Genomic DNA, 21,499 nt, shown 5'->3' on the forward strand with positions numbered 1-21,499 from the left:
CCAGGTCGTGTATTGGTCGTTGAGTCACGCCCCCACAGTGAGTAACAGGTCGTGTATCTACCACCGCGCCCCCTCGCTGAGTGACAGGTGACGAACCGGCCACCACGCCACGCCCCCATGGTGAGTGACAGGTGGACTACCACCGGCACCCCCGAGCTACGGCGCTTTCCCTGTTCGGTGTAGCGACAGTGGATCGTTATGAGTAAACTTTCAAACTTCTTTCGAGGCGGCTCGAGCTCCTCGAGGTCGTCCCGTTCCAGAAAGCCGGGTCCGAGCCCGCAGGAGGCCTTGATGCGTCTGCGAGAGACGGAGGAGATGTTGACCAAGAAGCAGGAGTACCTGGAGAGCAGGATTGGAAATGAGCTGGAGATCGCCCGGAAAAATGGCACCAAGAACAAGCGAGGTAGGAAGTAGCCAGGCTACAGTGGCTGGAAGATAGTCGTGGCATGCTACACGGTATAAGACAGAGCGACATTTGCACTGAACCATTGCACTATACACAGCAACGGGGAAGAGATAGTGTACAGAGTAGGGTACCAGAGACTGGGACTTTAATGTGCATACCACTGCATCAGGGACGTTGCACTATGCACTGCAGTAGAAGCAGGAACATTGCACCTTACACTGTACGAAGGCCAATATATTTGATATTTGGAACTATGCCAGAGGAAGAGGTGCCATCACATACAATCACGATGTTTAAGAGGCTTTTAAAATACTATTAAATAGGCAAATGGCATTAGAGAGGATGAACATAAAGGTTGGCGTGCATGTGTTGGGCTAAGGGGTCATTCCTGTGCTGTTCAAGTCTATGACTGTAACATTGTTCTGTGCAAGGTATGCAAACAATGAAGAACAGAAACTGGAAACTCACTGAGTAAGGAAGGTGTATTCAAATATATGCTAGAGGAGATGCTCACCTTCATTAACCTTAGGCATTAATGTTTCTATTTTGTTAGATATGGCTGTTAATTTAAATACTTTTTCTAACTTCTTTAATCTAACTGAATGTCACGTACTACAAACGGATACCCCTTGCCGTGATTATACTCTGGACAAAGGATAAGTCATGTAATTAAGCACTGGAGCACCAAGGGAAGGAGAGAAATTGCCCATATTTGCAAAATAGCCTTCGAATATTGAGCTAAGACGACAAAAGTTCCACAGCAGATATCATGAATTAACAGAGGAAATATTCAGATCGGTAGCCATAGATATTATTCTGGCCAGACTTGATACATTTGTGTACATCAAAAACAGTATCAAGAGGATGAGCAAGAGAAGAACGCTAACTGGCTTCAAATCTTAATATAAAGGAATATAAATATTTCACAATTTTTTTGAAGAGTTCGGACTTGAGGAGGTGTATTAGCAATCATTATTTTTCATAAATCTATTATGTACATTTATAAAAGGATGTGTAAAAGCACAAAATATAAGTACAGTATTACTAATAATCAGCAGGTATTCAAATTGCAAATGAGCAGACAGGAAGACGAAAAGTATGTTGACCATTATTATGAGAGAATTTGAGTAAACATGTAGAGACCCGTTATTCTAATTATATAGGGTACTGGTGACACACCATCTGGGAATATTAGGCTTCCTTGCCAAAGGAAGAACATACTTGTTTTAGAGGCAGCAGGGGAAATATTATTAGATTGATCTAGTTTGATTTCTGGAATGGTGGGTTTGTTATATGAGGAACGATTATACCTCCTGTGCCTGTAACTTTTTTTATTGAAATTGAATTTTTACTGGGCTTGAAAGTGTGGGTGCAGGGATTTGGATGTTTAGAACCAAGGCTTACTATCTCAGAATAAGTGCCTGGTCATTCAGGATAAAGATGAGAAGAAATTCCTCTGGTATATATGAATCTGCAAAATGCTCTGCCCAAGAGGGAAAAAGAGCAATCACTGAGTAAATTTAAGGCAAAGAACAATAGAGTTTTGTGTAAGTTAAGAGATTAGTGTCACCTCATTGCACTGCGATAAAATATCAGCTATGATTCTAATGAAGACAAGAAGAACTGATTGGACTACTCCTACTTCTATTTGTTATGAATCTGTTATCATATTTTTGTTTTTACTGGCTATAATAATACATCAGTATACTAGTTACTGAATATTAGTTATTGTACACTGCAACTTGAACTATATTTTTGATTAGCACTGAAATATAAGAAATGCAATTGCTCAAAATGCAGGTAGATAGAGTTCTACCAAAGAGCAAGAACTGTTTAGAGTTAATGCAGTTTTACATTGAATCAGATTCATACATTTTACTTCAATAAACCACCTTGCTACAGGTTAACTCCTCACAACACACAAAAATGCTGGAGGAACTCAGCAGGCCAGGCAGCATCTATGGAAAAGAGTACAGTTGATGTTTCAGACCTACATCCTTCAGCAGGACTTGTATTTGTGTCCTCCTGAAGGGTGTTGGCCTGTAATGTCAGTTGTACTCTTTTCCATAGATGCTGCCTGACCTGTTGAGTTCCTCCAGCATTTTGTGTGTGTGTGTGTGTGTGTGTGTGTGTGTGTGTGTGTGTTGCTTGGATTTCCAGTATCTACAGATTCTCTCTTGTTTGTGATTGTTTAACTCGTCAACTGTCCATAATTCCTTCAGCTTTTCTAATTTTTTAAACCTCAATTTTGTTAAAAGTTGTATTCTTGAAAGCTCACTTGGGTAATCATTCTGCGTGCTTTTAAATTCTTTAATTTTTTTTGTTTCGTTAATGTTTTTACCAATTGCATGGTCCTTTAAATATTAATCAACACCTGATCAGCATGTTGTTCCCTTATTTGTACAATTTAATACCAGTTTTCTTGATAGAGGACTGTTTTGGTCTGATGTCTTTTGGATTTTAATCATGACTGCCAGATCCCATTAGTGATTATTTTGATCTTATAAACATACATATTGTTTTTTATATTTCCAAGTCCACCACCCAATCATGAATGTTTTTGTGATTTTTCTCTCTACTTATTTTTAAGGAAGTAGAAGCTGTACTGAATGATCTAGAGGGAATCTGCTATTTGCCTTCTTTATAGAGCGGAAAGCATGGCAGTCAATTTGCATTTGGCAAAGGTTTACAAGTATTGAGATAGTTGATTACATAATCATAAGAGAAGGATGAAATTATAGAATTTCTCCCTTTAGAGGTAATGCAGGAAGACTGGATGATTGTAAATGTTATATTCTTGTTTACAACAAGAGAGAGACTTGGCCAAGTCCAGGCTAGCCACCTGTCAAACGTGAAAAAGTCTTAAGAACCAATAACACAGAACAAAATTTATATTTGGAAGTGGATAAGCTAATGAATGCAATATTTGCTGACTTGTGAAAGGCAAATAGTCATTGAATTACTTGTTCAGAACTTTTAATTAAGTAATGGAGAGGACTAATACTAGTGTTTCATATGAGAGTTTCAAAAAGTGTTTGACATAGACACACTATCACAATTATTGCCCATGGGATAGAGGAAGACACTGATACCATGGATATAATACAGGTATAAGCCAGGAGCATAAAAGAATCATGATGAATAATTGTTTTTTACAGGAGGGATATTCGCCAAGAGGTCAATAGGAGAACCATGAGTCAATTTTCACTAATTGAAAAGCTGGGCGAGGATACAGTTTGCAGATGATATGAAACTTAGAGATCAAAAGAACAACTAGGTAGACAGGAAAATCATTAGGAAGGTACAGATAAATTTTCAAGATGGGTGGGCACACAACAGATGAACTTTAATGCAAAATGCCTTTTGATAGAAAAAATTAGAAGAGGCAATATGAAATAAATGGTACACTTTCAAAATGGACGAAAGGATAGATTATGAATGTAGGTAAATCTTTGAAGCTGGAGAAACATTGAAAACACTGTTAAGTGCATATGATCTCAGGCTTGATAATATAAACAGTGCAAAAAGAAGGCAAGTTGTGCTAAAACTGTTTTTGAACATGTATTAATATTGAGGTATTAAGTATTAAGGTATTACCATGTCATTTAGAAAGAGTGCTGAAATAGCTAGATAATGAAAAAATAAGAAGGTAAAAAGGTAGCTTGCATGGGAATCTATGGACAAAGGCGTAGGATGAAGCTGTTGTACAGGGTAATTGTTTTGATGATCAGGAAAGCAAAAATGTGTGTGATGAACTGTTACAGTTTCCAAGTGTTAATGAGAGAGAAAGAGATGGAACAAAAACATACTGGGACTGGAACATCTGCTGCTGATAACACCAAGGGAGAGAGACCATATTATGACTCCTGTAAGGCTCACGGCTCCGGAGAGGGCTGTTTACTTGGTACTATTCTGTTCATTAAAATTCCTCAGTGGACAGCCGAAGTGGGCTGGTTTGATGGGCTAAGTGAGTAGGGATAAAAGTGAGGTCTGGGGAGACACCCCTCAGACACACCAGGAGACGCACCAAGAGACACACTGGTGAGCACTGTTTAAGTGTTGGAACCCACGAGAAAGGGGGGGGGGGGCATCGGAGACCGAACGAAGGATCGGTCAATTTTAACTCACAGTGTTTATAGAGAGGCCGGTGGGGGCTTGTGTGTGTGTCCACCCTTGCCTGGGTGATGAGTCCACCATAGAAGAACGGTCTAGCTAAAGGACAGAGGGGTCATACCTGAATGGCCACAACAACACATCAAGATCGTAAAGGAGGGTTTGCAAGACAATAGCTGTTACTGTTTGCTCGCTCTCTCTCTCCAACAATTACAACACATCGACCAACAACTACCTCAGCCTACATGAACTGAACTGAACTTTATACATTCCCATGATAATTCCTTATCCCCTAGACAACGATAGAGCTTGTTTATTATTGATTATTATTATACCCACACTTTTAGGTTTAGTATTGCTAACGTGTATTATCTGTATATTTGCATTGTTGATATTGATTTGTATATTTTACTAATAAACACTGTTTGGAAAATAGTACCAGACTCCAACGGATACTTCTATTTTTGCTAGTAAGACACCCAGTTACGGGGTACATAACAGTATTATGTTGAAGGGTTTGTTAAACCACAATGTTTCAATTCTTAGATATTCAGCTCATCAGTTTTAAGTTCCTGATCAAATTTCCAAAACTTCAGAAGCATTAACACTAGCAGTTAATCATGTGAACTGAATTGAATGATGCTTTCAAATGATTTTATCTGAGCCCTCTTCTCCAGAACATACAGTACATTGCCAAACAATAATTATCCCTTTCATCTGGCTTGTTAAAATGGTGTGCTACAACTTAAATTTTTTCTATTTTTCCTTTCTTTTATAGACAATAGACAATAGGTGCAGAAGTAGACCATTCGGCCCTTCGAGCCTGCATTGCCATTTTGAGATCATGGCTGATCAACTACTATCAATACCCGGTTCCTGCCTTGTCCCCATATCCCTTGATTCCCCTATCCATAAGATACCTATCTAGCTCCTTCTTGAAAGCATCCAGAGAATTGGCCTCCACTACCTTCCAAGGCAGTGCATTCCAGACCCCCACAACTCTCTGGGAGAAGAAATTTTTCCTTAACTCTGTCCTAAATAACCTACCCCTTATTCTCAAACCATGCCCTCTGGTACTGGACTCTCCCAGCATCTGGAACATATTTCCTGCCTCTATCTTGCCCAATCCCTTAATAATCTTATATGTTTCAATCAGATCCCCTCTCAATCTCCTTAATTCCAGCGTGTACAAGCCCAGTCTCTCTAACCTCTCTGCGTAAGACAGTCCAGACATCCCAGGAATTAACCTCGTGAATCTACGCTGCACTTCCTCTGCAGCCAGGATGTCCTTCCTTAACCCTGGAGACCAAAACTGTACACAATACTCCAGGTGTGGTCTCACCAGGGCTCTGTACAAATGCAAGAGGATTTCCTTGCTCTTGTACTCAATTCCCTTTGTAATAAAGGCCAACATTCCATTAGCCTTCTTCACTGCCTACTGCACTTGCTCATTCACCTTCAGTGACTGATGAACAAGGACTCCTAGATCTCTTTGTATTTCTCCCTTACCTAACTCTACACCGTTCAGAAAATAATCTGCCTTCCTGTTCTTACTCCCAAAGTGGTAACCTCACACTTATTCACATTAAACGTCATCTGCCAAGTATCTGCCCACTCACCCAGCCTATCCAAGTCACCCTGAATTTTCCTCTCTTTTATCTTTTGTTCTAAACTTTAGTCTCAATCATTTCTCCTGTGTAAATGATTTCCTGTTGCATAAGAGTAACAGAAACCTGCAAATACAGTAAAAGACTAAGCAATAGCTGAAGAGATAAAATAACAGGGGCAACAAAAGATGTGGAAGGTATAGTTGGCTTTGAAAACAAGGTTCTTAAGATTTTTTAGCTGTGACTAGGCAGTTTTTATGAACTTTTTTGGCAAGCTTTTAAAAAGTCCCTTTTAAGTTAGAAGCAACTAATGGTGTTTGACAGGAATTGCTGGACTGTGCAACTTCCATTTTTGTGACTTAATTGCATAGATTGTGTCTGTGTAAACCAAAATAAGTAGACAAAATAGTCTATTTTGGAAAATGAAAAATGTGCCAAATATAATTTAAATATTTAAATACTTTTTGATGAGATACCAGAAGAAGTTTTTCAGCATGCAATAGTTATTTTTCAGCATGAAATTACTCATGCATTTATGAATCTATTTATTTCTGAAATATCTCTATACAGTCGGCCCTCTTTATCCACGGATTCCGCATGCGCGGATTCAACCAACCGCGGATCGGGAAAACCCAAAAGTTCTCTCTCCAGCACTCGTTGTTTGAGCATGTACAGACTATTTTTTATTGTCATTATTCCCTAAACAATACAGAATAACATTGCATTTACATTGTATTATGTATTATAAGTAATCTAGAAATGACTTGAAAGTACAGACAGTCCCTAGGTTATGAATGAGTTCCATTCCTGAGTCCATCTTTAAGTCAGATTTGAAGTCAGAACAGGTACATCCGGTATTATTTAGCGTCAGTTAGTCAAACGTTTTTCTTAGTATATAGTACATATTTTACCTTTCTATACATATAAAACACTTAAGAAACATACATATTTCAATAATTAAACCACTGCATTGCTTAGTAATAATTGTAGCTTTCATCGGAGCAGGGCTTTTCACATTCTCCATTAAAATTGTTCCGATCGTTGACCAACTGTAGCCTTATGACTGATGGCGTTTCACCTCTTTCCGATCGCTTTATTACTTCCACTTTATTTTCAATCGTGATTGTGATTATTTTTGTGAACAGAAACCCTGCGGATTCAGAGCTTCATCGCCAGGTCCTGATGTCCATTGTACTGAGACATGTTAAATAAAGTCCGGGGTTCTGCTGGGTCCTAAAGACCACCACATTGAGCCGGGTTGAATAAGGGACTTGAGCATCCGTGTTTTTTGGTATCCGCGGGGGATCTCGGAACCAATCACCCACGGATAAGGAGGGCCTACTACTTTTGAAGTAAATATTACAGGTTCTAGTTGTTTTGAACTGATCTTGGTGTTAGGGTTACCGGAAGCAAATTTACCAAGGTGTGATCATTGGGGTATATGCTGACTAGTTGACTGTTGGTGGAAGTGTTACCATTAGTTGTCTACATCTTTTCAAAATTGTGGGATAAGGTAATTGCAATATTTTAGAATGAACATTGCCTAAAATCAACAACATTTGTTGTTGTATTAAAATGTTCATAAATATGAAATAGTTCCTATTAATATAAAGAGAAATTTTATTAACTTTACAAGAACATAAGAAATAGGAGCAGGAGTAGGCCATCTTGTCTATCAAGCCTGCTCCGCAGTTCAACAAGATCATGGCTAATCTGGCCATGGACTCATCTCCACCTACCTGCCTTTTCCCCTTAACCTTTAATTCCCCTACTATGCAAAAATCTAACCAACCTTGTCCTAAATATATTTACTGAGGTAGCCTCCACTGCTTCATTGGACAGAGAATTCCACAGATTCACCACTCTGGGAAAAGCAGTTCCTCCTCATCTCCTTCCTAAATCTACTCCCCCAAATCTTGAGGCTATGTCCCCTCGTTCTAGTCTCACCTACCAGTGGAAACAACTTTCCTGCCTCTATCTTATCTATCCTTTTCATAATTTAATACATTTCTATAAGATCTCCTCTCATTCTTCTGAATTCCAGCGAGTACAGTCCCAGGTGACTCAATCTCATAGGCTAACCCCCTCATCTCTGGAATTAACCTAGTGAACCTCTTCTGTACCATCTCCAAAGCCTGTATATCCTTTCTATTTATTTTAAAGATACTTTTATAAACCATTTATCTTGATTTGTTTCTGTCATTAAAGGTTATCACATGCTTGAAAATAAAATAATTATAAATGCTGAAAATTAGTAAATGCTAGAAACATTCAGCAGGCAAATAGCATCTGTGGAAAAAGAAAGAGTTTATTTTTCAGTTTGGTGACCATTTGTCAGTACATTTGATTTGAAGTTAAGGGCTGTTCAATGGTACAGTTGGTAGAGCTGCTGCCAAACAACTCTGGTGCCCGGGTAATATCTAACACAGTCTTCATGACTGCATGGGTATTCCTTGGATGCTCCAGTTTCTTTGCAAAGAGATGTGCAGATTGGCAAGTTATTTGGCTTATAATGTTTATGTGGGGAGAATAAAATGAGATTAATAGAACATTACTGCAAATGGATGCTTGGAGGTCAGTTGAAACTCACTGGGCTAAAGGGCTTGTTTCCATACTGTATGACCCCAGGACTTTCTTTTCACTAGTATTTATAACAAAAATTAAACAGAAAGTGAGATGCCAACGGGTAAAGTTAATTATTATCATTGAATTCTAAGTTGTTAAGCTTTCCTTCTACTTTTGCAAGATGTGCAACTTGCACAAGTGACATTCCTGTCAGCAAATATATCATTATATTTCTTAATAGTAATAAGAATTTTGGAATGATGCTTGTTTTCCTTCTGATTTTATTTCACCAGTTTTAATTTGATACTTACTTTTATCTTGACAGATCATTTCAAGTTTATTCACTTACTTCATGCTTGCAAAAGGAACATCTCCAAATCTTTTCAGTTTCTCTGGGCTGATCTGTGGTAAATGCTACGTAAATTGTAATCTTCTCTCTATCAAATCATCTTGGCGCTTGTAAGTCTCAAATGGTGAATGGCTGAAATTCTGGGTCCGCTTTTTCTTTTCCCTTTTCTCGAAACTTTGATTTCTTTTTTAAAAGATAATGTATAATGAAATAACAGTGTAGCATTTTGCTTAATTTGAATTTGCTTAAATGTTAAATATGTTTTGGAATGATGAGAGGAATTTGAGTGTAGGTTCAAATCGTAATGAAAGTTGTTTTGATTTAACTCACAATGACGCTTTGTGTAGTTTTGGTTGTTTTCAGCCATATGACAAAATAGGGCATTTTTTTTTGCTTCCAGAATTTGAATTGGCTATTTGTCAAATGTGTGGGAAGTATTGTTTTTACTGAACAATTACAATGCTGTTGTGCAGATGACCCAGCAGGTTTTGTACTAATTTCCATTTTGCTTGTGGATGTATTATTTTGTGTCTGTGAATTTTAGATTACTTAATAAATCCTTTTTAGTAAGTATATAATGAAAATTCACATCAGTGCAAATAAACTACAGTAGAATTCACCTAAGTTCTGAGTAAGTGGATATCTGGAACAATTTGAAGTCTTAAGCCAAAAGATACTTAGAGAATGTTATGTCCAGTAGTACTTTAAGTCTGCTTTGAATAACATCCTTCAGAAGTCATTTTGATTACAAATTATGAAACTTGTATGGAAATGATAAAGCAATACTACATTAATTATATTACTCTGTTTGGCATGTTCTGATAATGAACATCACTCTATTTAACTTGCATTAAACATGGAGACAACCTGCAGTTTTGTAAGAACTATTACATACATAACCGAGAATCTAAGTTAGCTGCATTGTAATAGATTGGATTTCACTAAACAATTGAAAGTTGATGCTAGTCACTGTCTTGTTATAATTACAAGCAAAGGTTTTGTTGATGTCTAATTCCAACATTTGCAAAGTATGCATATGCTGTATCTTAGGAACAAACTGACAATATACAGTATTTGAATATTTAGTTTCTCTCACTGCAAGGGAAGCATTTACAATAAAGTAATAGACTTGTTTATATAGTATACAGTATGTAATTAAATGTGGCAGTGCCTAATTGTTTGATCACGTGTGTATAGTTCCGTGTTGTATGAGTCAGTTGCACCTTTTAAAGTTTGTGGCTGGATGATAAGGAGAAGTGACATTTGATTTCAGTTTAGTTCACGAATTGTTCAGTCTGAAGTGTCTGTCTGATTTAATGTCCCATTGAAAAAATTGGATGAAGTTCTTCAGTACATTCAGGGTTGTGTATGACCTTCATGGTTTATCTCAGTCCATTTTCGAAGCTGTCCACCAATGCCAGGAAGTGGATCCCACCTTTTTCACTGCCATCCATGTGGAGATGCTGAATGGCCTTCAGGGCTGTTTCTGTGTTAAGACTGGCATGTTTGTTGGTTGTGATTTACCGACTGTGTCTACTTCTTTGCTAGTTCTTTCATATCTGAGGCATCATGCTGGATTGGAGTTAGCTGTTTTTGCAATCCAAGCATAATGAAAAGTTATGTGAATGGAAAGTAAATGCCTCTGTTTCTACAGAAAAGAAGAGTTCATACAGCCCCTATATTTTCTCAATGGAAGAAAGCAATCTAGTAATGGAGAATAGACAGATGTTCCAATGCAGTATACTGTTGTGTCAAAAGAATTGTGAGCTACTCTGTATAGCATGTTGTTGCATATTCCCCTGTGATTAATTAGAGGAAATAGATTATTTTTTTCTGTAAAACCTGGAATGGGAATGTTTTATACCCTTATTCATCCACCTATGTAGTCAATGCAGCCACACAATGGTTTCTTGTGTTAATATTGGATCTTCCTTCATCTATTTTGCTGTATCTACTGTTAACTGCTGAAAAACCATCCTATATTACATGTTGGGTAAACAGTGAACTCTTGGTGTTTATAATAGCATTTCCCTGCTGCAATCCCTGCTGGATCTATTCTTACATTGTATTCAGATGCTCAAACAGTAATCAATTAAATTGATTAATTTCATTTTTTACTTTCAGTTTCACTACAAGCATTGAAAAGGAAGAAGAGGTTGGAAAAGCAATTAGCACAAATTGATGGAACCCTTTCTACAATTGAATTCCAGAGAGAAGCGTTGGAAAATGCAAATACAAATACTGAAGTGTTGAAATCTATGGGCTATGCCGCAAAGGCCATGAAAGCTGCTCATGAGCACGCGTGAGTGATTCATGTTTGTGGAGTGCTCGTGAGTTTATTCCCAAATGAGCAATCATTGGATTTGAATTTAATAAATAAGATGAGTTTGAATAATATGCCCCATAATTGATGTGCAAATTAGCTGGCGAAGTATTGAGGAAGAGATTTTCTTTGAATTGTAATCCTTCACACCGCTGAAAAGCATCCTCCAGTTAACCTTTCCATTATTTTCATAAAGTTATCAGCGTCCACTTTTTGCAGGTTTGTGAACAAAAGTTTTAAAGGGCTGTACAAATATGTTCAATTGACACCTTGTTCTGTAAAACTTGGCCTGTTATAATCAATATGAATTTTAGTTATTGTGAATATTTTTTTTAAATCTTAGTTATGATCTGCTGATTCTAAGTGTATAGCAGAATCCAGTAATATTGTTGCAGGTAGACAAGACCTAACCATTTTACTACAGGTCCTTGGGTAAGAAAGATAATCTTGCTGTTCTGTCCTGAGATCAAACAGAATAATATGATAGATGTATTGGACTTAGGACCTTATTTAAATAAAAATAATTGTAGTAGTTGCCTGCTAAGCATCCCTAGGAAGCACCACAATCTCATTGGTTTGAGCAATGACCCTAAAGTTCCTGTTCTATTCTTTGTGATGAGCTTTTGAATTTCATAATGTCACGTTGCCCTCAAGTAAGGATTGAGAATAAATGGGGAGTATCATTTTGGCATCCTGATGTCTTTTAATTGGCCATGGTTTTAAAACAGGGTATGCTCTTCTCAGATTCAAATTCAGTATGTAGTTGTTGCTTTACCAACATGTCAAGCCTCCTCTAGGCCTGAAGTTCAGTTGCCAGCTATATTCAGCGTAGTCTACCTTCAGTATGAGGAAACAGACTTGTTTACATAAAGCACCTAATGCTTCTGGGTACGACTTCTGCGAGTTTTTTTACTGCCTATGCAAAAAACATGAGAAAGATTTCTCAATCAGGAAGATTTCTGAGAGGGCACTTTCTGCCTGCCGTTTTGGAATTTTGGATACCCACTGAGTTCTCAGAAAAGATGATGTGATGACGCACTGCTATTTTTTAAGATCTCACTTTACTTTGGGTAAACATTGCTTACTGAGAAATTCAGATACATGTCCAAAATAACTGATGTACTTTCCATATTCACTAAAATATTACGTGTCATTGGATAACAAATAATGCTTATTTCAACTTTATTTAGAGAAAATTTATAAATATTTTATGACTCATTGTAATCATCCTTAAAATGATTATTGGGAAAACTCAAGGCAAATCAGGTGTAGCTGTTTGGGAGGGACATTTTCTAAGGAAGCCTAAAGCAGTAACAAACTAGTTATGTGTTTTAAAGATCAACATTGCATTAAAAACTTCTTCCTCGATAAATAAAATAAATTTTGAATAAAAGGTGTATCGATAAGGTTAATGTCAGAAAGGGCTCAAAGAAAAACTAACTTTGTAAACTGTTGATAATATTAATTATTTTCTCTTCCAGAGATTTGGATAAAATTGATGAGATGATGCAAAATATCACAGAGCAGCAGGAAATAGCACAAGAAATCTCTGATGCAATATCCCGACCAGTTGCATTTGGTTCAGAATTTGATGAGGTACATAGCAAACTATTTCATCAAATATATAAAAACAAAGTTAGAATTGATTTGTGAGGGGGAGAAAATATGACACTGAAAGAAACTTTTGTGTTTTAAATAAATTCAGCTGTGTGTTTCATTATTAACTCTTAATTGTCTTGAACCAACTGATTTGTTTATCAAAGTGGTCTGTTGGCTGCTTCCCACCGTAATGAAAGTGTCACCGGTGTACAGATGGTTGTGATGCTGCAAATTATTTGCTTCCCAAACTTGTTTCAAATATGTGTTTTGATTTTTTCAATGTGTTAACATTTTATTTTTTGATTGTTGGTAAAGTTTCTTCATACTATCATGAATTTATTCACATGTTGTTTCCAGGATGAATTGCTAGCCGAATTAGAGGAGTTGGAACAGGAAGAATTAAATAAGAGAATGATTAAAGGACTGCCAAAAGTTCCAACCACCAATCTTCCATCCAGACAAGGTGAGCCTGTTGGAGCTTGGTCAGGATCAGTAAAACATAGAAAATGTGATTTACCATAATGCATCAGAGGATTGGTGAAAATCAGGTGGGAAAAAATGAATACATTATTTTCCCATATATAATTATTTTCTTACTGATGAGACCAATGTCTTTTATGTTTAACAAGAAACATATATTTATTCCCATTCAGAAAATAGCAGTTTTATCAATTATTATTTATATTTGTTTATCCATAATGAAATACACTTTCAATATTTCTTTTGAGGCTCAGTAATGATCTCCTATACAGTTGAGATAAATATTATCTACGGTTTCTAATTGCTACAGTCTTTGACATGATATTCTACATCATCCTTCTCATCTGCTGGTCCATAATTATTCAGCTTGGTTCTACTGGTTGTACTCTTGTATGTCAAAGTCATATCAAATCACACTGATTTGATGGCTTCTCTTTTTTTTCACCCAACAGTCTCTGCTTGCCCTCCAAACACTCCATATTATTCCTTGGCAACATGGTCCAAAAACAAAGCATCAAATTAAACATGCATGTTGACATTATTCAGCCCTACCTATGTCTTGAGAGCTTTGGATGTGCACATGATTCACAATAAATTGTCAGACTGCTTGTGTGTCAACCCATTCTGGACAGACAGAAATTTCTTCCAAGTATCAGTGAGATCAGTCTTAACACAAAATGAACATTGGACCACATATCCACACCTTCAGTATGACCTCCAGGCTTTGCCTTCATAGCATACGTTTCTATCACAGTCTCAGATTGCCTTTTGCTAAATCCCTTGCCTATTCTTTATTGCCTTTGGATTTTGCTACTCGGATGCTTTTCCAACTAGCCTGTCTTCAAGCTATTGAAAATTGCTATCTGTTGTGTAGAACCAGAATCTACTTTGCGTACATTAAGGGTATTGCATGAACTTCAAATGGAAGACAGAAAGCTGCTTGTAAAGGCAGATGAAAAGATCAAAGCCCAGCTGGTTGAATGGCCAAAAAGAAAGGAGTCGATGGAGATACAAAAACACAGGATTCATCAGATGATGTTATGGATGAGGAAGCCAAAGGAGAGATCAGATTGTAAAGGGAGCAATAGAAGGATTAATAAGAGAATACTCCAGTGAACTAAATGCACCTTCCCAAAATCAAGATGCACAAACTAGAACAGTAGTTCCCAACCTTTTCTATGCCCCACACCCCTAGGAAATGTTTGATTAATGTTTGCACCCCCTACAAAAGTAATATCACATTTGAAGATGAAGAAGTCTAATTTCTAATTATTGAACCACATACAATACTGCAGGTGAACAAATTGAACAAAAAAATAAGCTTTTAACGGTGCATAAAATGCAAATATAAATTGAGCAATTAGATTCTAATTTATTCAGAAAAAATAGTAAACAGTAAATTGATGAGACTCCTCAACTCTGAGGTGTAACTTCCCAGGTAACACTGATGAGAATCCTCAACGCTGACTCGGGCAGTGGGGGTCTGCAGTGAGTTTACGTCTCTCGAGTCGGGCAGCGGGAGACTGGAGTGTGCTTGGGACAAACGTTACTACCACTTCTCAAGGTACACTGGCAGCTGGCTGAGTGATGACTCGTGACTTGTCACACAAGCCACTCTTTGTCGCACCCCCTGGGGGTGCAGGCACCCCAGGTTGGGAACCCCTGAACTAGAAGAAGAAAAAGGAATGAGAAGAAAGGTGCCAGAACTGTCAGAAATATTTCCTGCAGTCCCCAAGTCAACTCTTCCAACCACCACAGAGGAAGCCCCAGAACCTGAGATTGTTTTCACAGTCACAAGCTTCACCTGCCAAGCAGACTGGTTCCCCTTGTCAGGAAAGACTGATTTGATCTTTAGGCCTGAATGGGACAATTTAAAATTTGCCATGCTGTGAATTGTCTGTATAGAGTTGAGATGCATTCTCTATTGAGTTGGAGTTTATGGCTAAACAGTGAGGAGTGTTGAATATTTAATATTTGAATAATGTTGTAAATATATTGTTTGATTAAGCCTTCTTCTTTATTTAAATAATTCATTATGAGCTAAATGTAAAAATTGCATATGTCATGATGCTACCACGTGATAAGTGCACACTTCACCTAAAGTAAAAGTGAAGTACATGACTTATCTCCTGACTCTTTTGTTTTCCTTTCAATTAGATTTTATGTTTTGGAATTACAAAACATAACACTATCCATGCCCAAACTTTCAATTTCCTGTTCATCCATCATCCATATGCTGGTTATGAACATTGGCTCCCAGATATACAACACCATCCTGTTTCAGATCTTACCCTTGCCCTTCCCTGTTTCGGTGATCACTTTTTGCTTGCATTCCTGAAGTTAATAATTTTGCCATTGTTAGTGGAATCTTTAACATTCGGTATCCTAAATTTTGGCCATCCCTTCTTAAAGCTTTCTATCTCCATGTTTTAAGATGCATTCCACTCAAGTTTTGAGCTTTCATAGTTGATCGTTTGATGTGCTACTGACAAATTTTGATTGATTACATTTTTGATTTGTACCAGAAAATCTGTAGTTATATTAAAGGTGCTACAGGCTTGAGTTATTTTTGCTAAAAGACTAAAGCAAAGAAACATTTATTCCTATATTAGGTGGTGAAAGTGGTGGAGGGGGGGAGGGGAGTGACAGGGGAGATGAAAATTGAAAATGTAAAACTTTACTTAAATATATTTAGGTTCTTAAGAAACATATGAACTGGATAATGGTTCACCTTTTTTGGGTAGGATATTGTGTTTTGTAAAACTGGAAAATATTTAAAACGCATGTGACATTGATGCACCATCAATAACTCTTGGAGACGGGAGGCGAGCGATAGGCTTTTATTAGCTGCAAGAGACCATGATTAGCAGCAAGAGCCCACCACACAACATCCTGGAGACTGAGGGGGGAGCAGTGCCTCCAATCGCCTTTATACAGGGGTCTGTGGGAGGAGCCACAGGAGCAGTCAGCAGAGGGGCGTGTCCAGACAGGTATATGTAGTTCACCACAGACATCTTTTGGTATCCTAATATGGTTGTAATATACAGAGTTACTGCCCTATTATGAGGTGAAAGTCCCTGGATAGCTTGGGATAGCCATTCGCTAGCTGAAAACTTCTGGTAAACCATTTAAGTAAAGTGATTTTAACTAATAATTTTGTTAAGATTTCTGGAAAAAATCATTTTCTCTCTCCACCCCCCATCAATTTTATGTACAATTGTTTATGATATGCATTTCCTAACATCATTTTGAATATTAAGCATAATCTTGTTTTCCCTTTTGATTCTCCTATAAAAGATCACCAACTATATGTAATTTTAAACTGATTTTCCATTAGCTTTATGATGATTGGGATCAGTATTACAACTATTATATTTTATATGGACCTTATGAAAATGAAGTGGAAGGAGGATTTCAGACCTCTGGTGGAAGAACTATTTTTATTATGTGAGAGGTGAAAAAATACTTATCAGACATCATAAAATAACTATATAGCTTCTTTTCCAGCTAAATCTAAAATGAGAACACCTGCTGAAGATGCAAGTATAAAGCATTTGACACCTGGGCATCATAAAATGGGACAGAAGAACCAATTATACAAAGCAACATGAAGATGACTTTGTAGTTCTGGGTGTGACGGCGCAGGGTACTGAACCACAGTATGTATAGTTAGAGAGTGTCTGAGGTGTGGTAAGCTCACAATATTCACATAAAATTCCTGCCAGAGTTAATAAATTATCTACATTTTGTGCATTACCATAGATTTAGTCTGACTTGAAGCACATGGTGATTGTTTTATGTACACTCAGTATAAAATTAGAGATTTACAGTTACTGAGTTATTTTATCCAGTCTTTATGGAATATTTTGAGTAAAGAGCTGATGAAAACCTGAAATTTTATAAAGATATTGTCAGTTAATGCAAGAACTTTTTTTAGTGATCTCAACAAAATTTGATGGTTAATTTGAATTAACTTGGTTTTATTCTGATAATCCTTTTATATTTTGTCCTGAAATTCATAGGACTATAAGGTAGACTATTTGCTATATTTTTTAAACTAAGTGGATGTTTTATAATTAGAATTGCTCTGCCTCTACATTCACTGTCACGTTTGAAAGCAGAACATTTAAACTTTCATTTTCTCTTTGTAGTTGATTCATAATTCACTCCTCCTTCAATTAAGTTTTGGCTTATATTTTATTTACAGTCAGTGGTACCTTTTATAACTAAATTGTTACCCATAATGGTCAGATGAATTGACCAAACCAATTCAAACAGAACAACAAATGCTTTCTTTTCCCTGTCTCCTCCCAACCCCACCCAGTATAACTTATTCCTCATGATGCAGTATTTGATGTTACGCTATTAAGTCAGCAGAGTGCTTTCTCTATTCTGCACAGTTAATTCAATCGCATTTCTGAAAACTCATTTCTCCAATTTTTTTTGGTCGCGGACAGCCCAGCTCCAATTTTCTTTTAATGAACAAAAACTTTTCTGATATCATTGTTCTTTCTCCCTGTAGAAGATATTGAGTATAGGAGTATACATACATTGGAGTACACTATACATTGAGTATAGAGTTGGGATGTAATGTTAAAATTGTACAAGGCATTGGTAAGGCCAAATTTGGAGTATTGTGTACAGTTCTGGTCACCGAATCATAGGAAAGATGTCAACAAAATAGAGAGCGTACAGAGAAGATTTACTAGAATGTTAACTGGGTTTCAGCACCTAAGTTACAGGGAAAGATTGAACAAGTTAGGTCTTTATTCTTTGGAGCGTAGAAGGTTGAGAGGGGACTTGATAGAGGTATTTAAAATTATGAGGGAGTTAGAGTTGACGTGGATAGGCTTTTTCCATTGAGAGTAGGGGAGATTCAAACAAGAGGACATGAGTTGAGACTTAGGGGGCAAAAGTTTAAGGGTAACATGAGGGGGAATTTCTTTACTCAGAGAGTGGTAGCTGTGTAGAATGAGCTTCCAGTAGAAGTGGTAGAGGCAGGTTCGGTATTGTCATTTAAAGCAAAATTGGATAGGTATATGGACAGGAAAGGAATGGAGGGTTATGGGCTGAGTGCGGGTCAGTGGGAGTAGGTGAGAGTAAGCGTTCGGCACGGACTAGAAGGGCCGAGATGGCCTGTTTCCATGCTGTAATTGTTATATGGTTTATGTAGTTATATCATTTATCAGTTGTTGCAATCTTGACCTATTGTGGTCAGCTTGTTCCCGCAGATTATCTACATATAAAAGTTTGTTACTGTGGTAACTTTCTTAGCAACATTGTAGGGTTTCCGATTAACCATGTTTTCCTCTATTTCTAATAAAAAATTTAAGTATGTTTGGAATTTATTTCTTTGTAAGTATCATGTCCTTGTACATATGTGACTTTTTAATTTCAGCAGCTGTCAATCATGTTGCTGAGGATTCAATCACACTTTGTAATTTATACCTGACTTAATTGCAAAGGGGTCAACAAACCATTCTGATCGAAAAGGCCTTCAATATATTGTTACAATCCTTTGTGCAGACTGAAAACAGGCAACACACACAAAACACTGGAAGAACTCAGCAGGTTAGGCAGCATCTAGGAATAGAGTACAGTCGAAGCAGGAACCCTTTGGCAGGAGAATCCCCTTCTTGGAACTACGTGACATAACGCTTTCAATTTCTGGTCATAGAAGAAACAGTTTTCTTAAATTTTCTTTGAACTGCCCAACAACTGTGCAACATCAAGTACTGCATTGTTGCAGCTTATCCCTTTATATCCCTAGTAGCACCTGCAGGACCACCCCCACCCCCACCCCCACCCAGTATAGTTTAGCTTTGTTTTGAATTTGGATACATTCAATTATAAATAGTTTTGAATAAATGGTTGTTGATTATGTGGATTTACTAATTAACTCATTCTAATTTCTTATATCATAGTTTTAAAAATCTTTCACTCTCTAAACCCACAAAATTGTAACTACATAGAAAATTGAAACATAGAAAACCTACAGCACAATACAGGCCTTTCAGCCCACAAAGTTGTGCCGAACATGTCCCTACTTTAGAAATTACTAGGGTTACCTATAGCCCTCTATTTTTCCAAGCTCCATGTACCTATCCAAAAGTCTCTTAAAAGACCCTATTGTATCCGTCTCCACCACTGTTGCTGGCAATTACATTTTAATTGCCCTGTGAAATGTCAGTAAACAGTGGTTATTTTGATGATGACTGTATTCCTATTCATAAGAGTATGATAGTAACCTTACCATTTTTAGAAACTATCCTTTATTTGGACTTTTCACTTCAGAGGCCTTGCCAGGTAATTTATTCCAATTCCACTTTTTGTGATTTATCTTTTTATCTGTTACTCTCTATTCTTTTAATTTATACCTGAGTCTGTGTAATAAATAATTTTGTTGAATTAATCATGTTGATTCTTTTATAATTTTGAACTTTTCAGTTGGGTTATTGTAAGGGAATAACTTCAGAGCTTTAAGTCTTTCTTGTTTTGTCTGTTTGAAAACTATGTAATTAAATTGAGAGCAACAGACATGAGATAATGTATAGTTAATTGTTCTCACCAGAGAGATATTGAAATGTTCATCTTCTCTTGAGTTCTATTATAAAAGATGGAAAAGTTGCCCAAAGCTGCTGTTTTGCACCTCCTATCAGCATGTTCTGCCACCTGGAAATTGGGAAGTTTTATTTGAAAGAAAAGGAAAAATAAAAGTAAAGTGTTGTTTTTATTTTGAAAAGAAAGCAATGAAAGGGTTAAGAGTAATTTACATTTTTAATGGGAAAGAGTATTTGTCTAAATTCTATTTGCCCATCATCTCTTCCTCATTTTCCCAGTTGATCAATTATCTGTTTTAACCTTAGATAACCTTCTTCACTGTGATGAAGAAGGTGACCTAAAGTTATAATGGGATATTTTGGTATAAGCTTACTAATTGTGACAGCAATATTTTCATCCAAATCATTAATATATGTGACAAACAACAGAAGAGGTGACACTGATCCCCGCAGAACCCTACTGGTGACAGGCTTTTGATTTGAGAAACAACCCTCCATTACCACCCAGCCAATCACGTATCCAGTTTGCTAACTCACTCATGATCCCATGTGTTCTAACCTCCTGGACTAGCCTAACACGTGGGAACTTGTCACAGGCTTTGCTAAAAATCATACAGACAATGCCTATAGCTCTGTCCTTCTCAATCCTCTACAACACCCCTTCAAAAATCCATGAAATGTGATTCCCATGTACAAAGCCATGCTGATTATCCCTAATTAGTCCTTGCCTTTCCAAGTGCAAATAACTCCTGTCCCTCAGAATCCCATTAGTAACTTTCCCACCTGGTGTAAAGCTCACCGGCCTATAATTACTTGGCTTATGGTTGATGCCCCTTTTAAATAAAGGTACAACATTTATTATCCTCCTGTCTTGCAGTACCTGTGGCTAACAAAGATACAAATATCCTAATAACCTCTCTTGCTCCTCATAACATCCTAGGATACACCTGGTCAGGCCCTGGAATTTGCCAGTACTGTGTATTTCGAGGCCTAATGTTGCATTCCTTGATTTTATTGTATTCCTCATGGAGGTGAATTGCCTCGTTTATTGTTCCAAGTTAAGTTGGCTGCTAACTGGATCTGGCTATGTAAAGTTGGATGAAAATCAGAACTTGGATTTCACATTAAAACAGAATAGCTGTGCAGAAAATTCATGTCGTGGCTTACCAAGAAAATGTACATAAACCTTTTCTTTGGATTTCAATTGTATTTTGTATCACAAAAATTTGATCTTAATTAATACATGAGAAGATTAATTATGTGATTTATTCTTAATTAATACATGAGAAGATTAATTATGTGATTTATTCTGAGTAGGTTGTTCTTGTTAAACTTCTTGATTCTTTTAGTCAAAGCAAAGTACAGTATAATTAAAATCCATGGAGAAAAAAATCAGATTTGCAAAGGTCTAAATTACTTTTGTTATTAGTAATCTGCTTACTAATAAAATTTTCTGTTTCAGTTAAGACGCAATCGTGTAATTAAATCTGCTATTTA

General features: G+C 36.9%; 1 protein-coding gene across 1 annotated transcript; it reads left to right on the forward strand.

Annotated features, from left to right (window-relative positions):
- The first annotated feature begins 101 nt into the window (after positions 1–101).
- On the forward strand, positions 102–21,268 carry LOC140726951 (charged multivesicular body protein 4b-like). Its single transcript, XM_073043999.1, has 5 exons — positions 102–403; positions 11,165–11,342; positions 12,845–12,959; positions 13,320–13,425; positions 16,950–21,268. The coding sequence occupies exons 1-5, from the start codon at positions 199–201 to the stop codon at positions 17,051–17,053; spliced, it is 708 nt and encodes a 235-aa protein (XP_072900100.1). The 5' UTR covers positions 102–198; the 3' UTR covers positions 17,054–21,268.
- Positions 21,269–21,499: the final 231 nt, after the last annotated feature.

The sequence above is a fragment of the Hemitrygon akajei genome, chromosome 1, assembly GCF_048418815.1.
Source record: "Hemitrygon akajei chromosome 1, sHemAka1.3, whole genome shotgun sequence".
Classification (NCBI taxonomy): domain Eukaryota; kingdom Metazoa; phylum Chordata; class Chondrichthyes; order Myliobatiformes; family Dasyatidae; genus Hemitrygon; species Hemitrygon akajei.

What these genes read in the sequence shown, in the direction of transcription:
- LOC140726951 (XM_073043999.1), top strand. Translation starts at nt 199, where the DNA reads ATGAGTAAACTTTCAAACTTCTTTCGAGGCGGCTCGAGCTCCTCGAGG. An exon ending in TGGCACCAAGAACAAGCGAG is followed by an intron (nt 404 to 11,164) that starts GTAGGAAGTAGC and finishes TTTTACTTTCAG; the next exon opens with TTTCACTACAAGCATTGAAA. An exon ending in CAATCTTCCATCCAGACAAG is followed by an intron (nt 13,426 to 16,949) that starts GTGAGCCTGTTG and finishes CTTCTTTTCCAG; the next exon opens with CTAAATCTAAAATGAGAACA.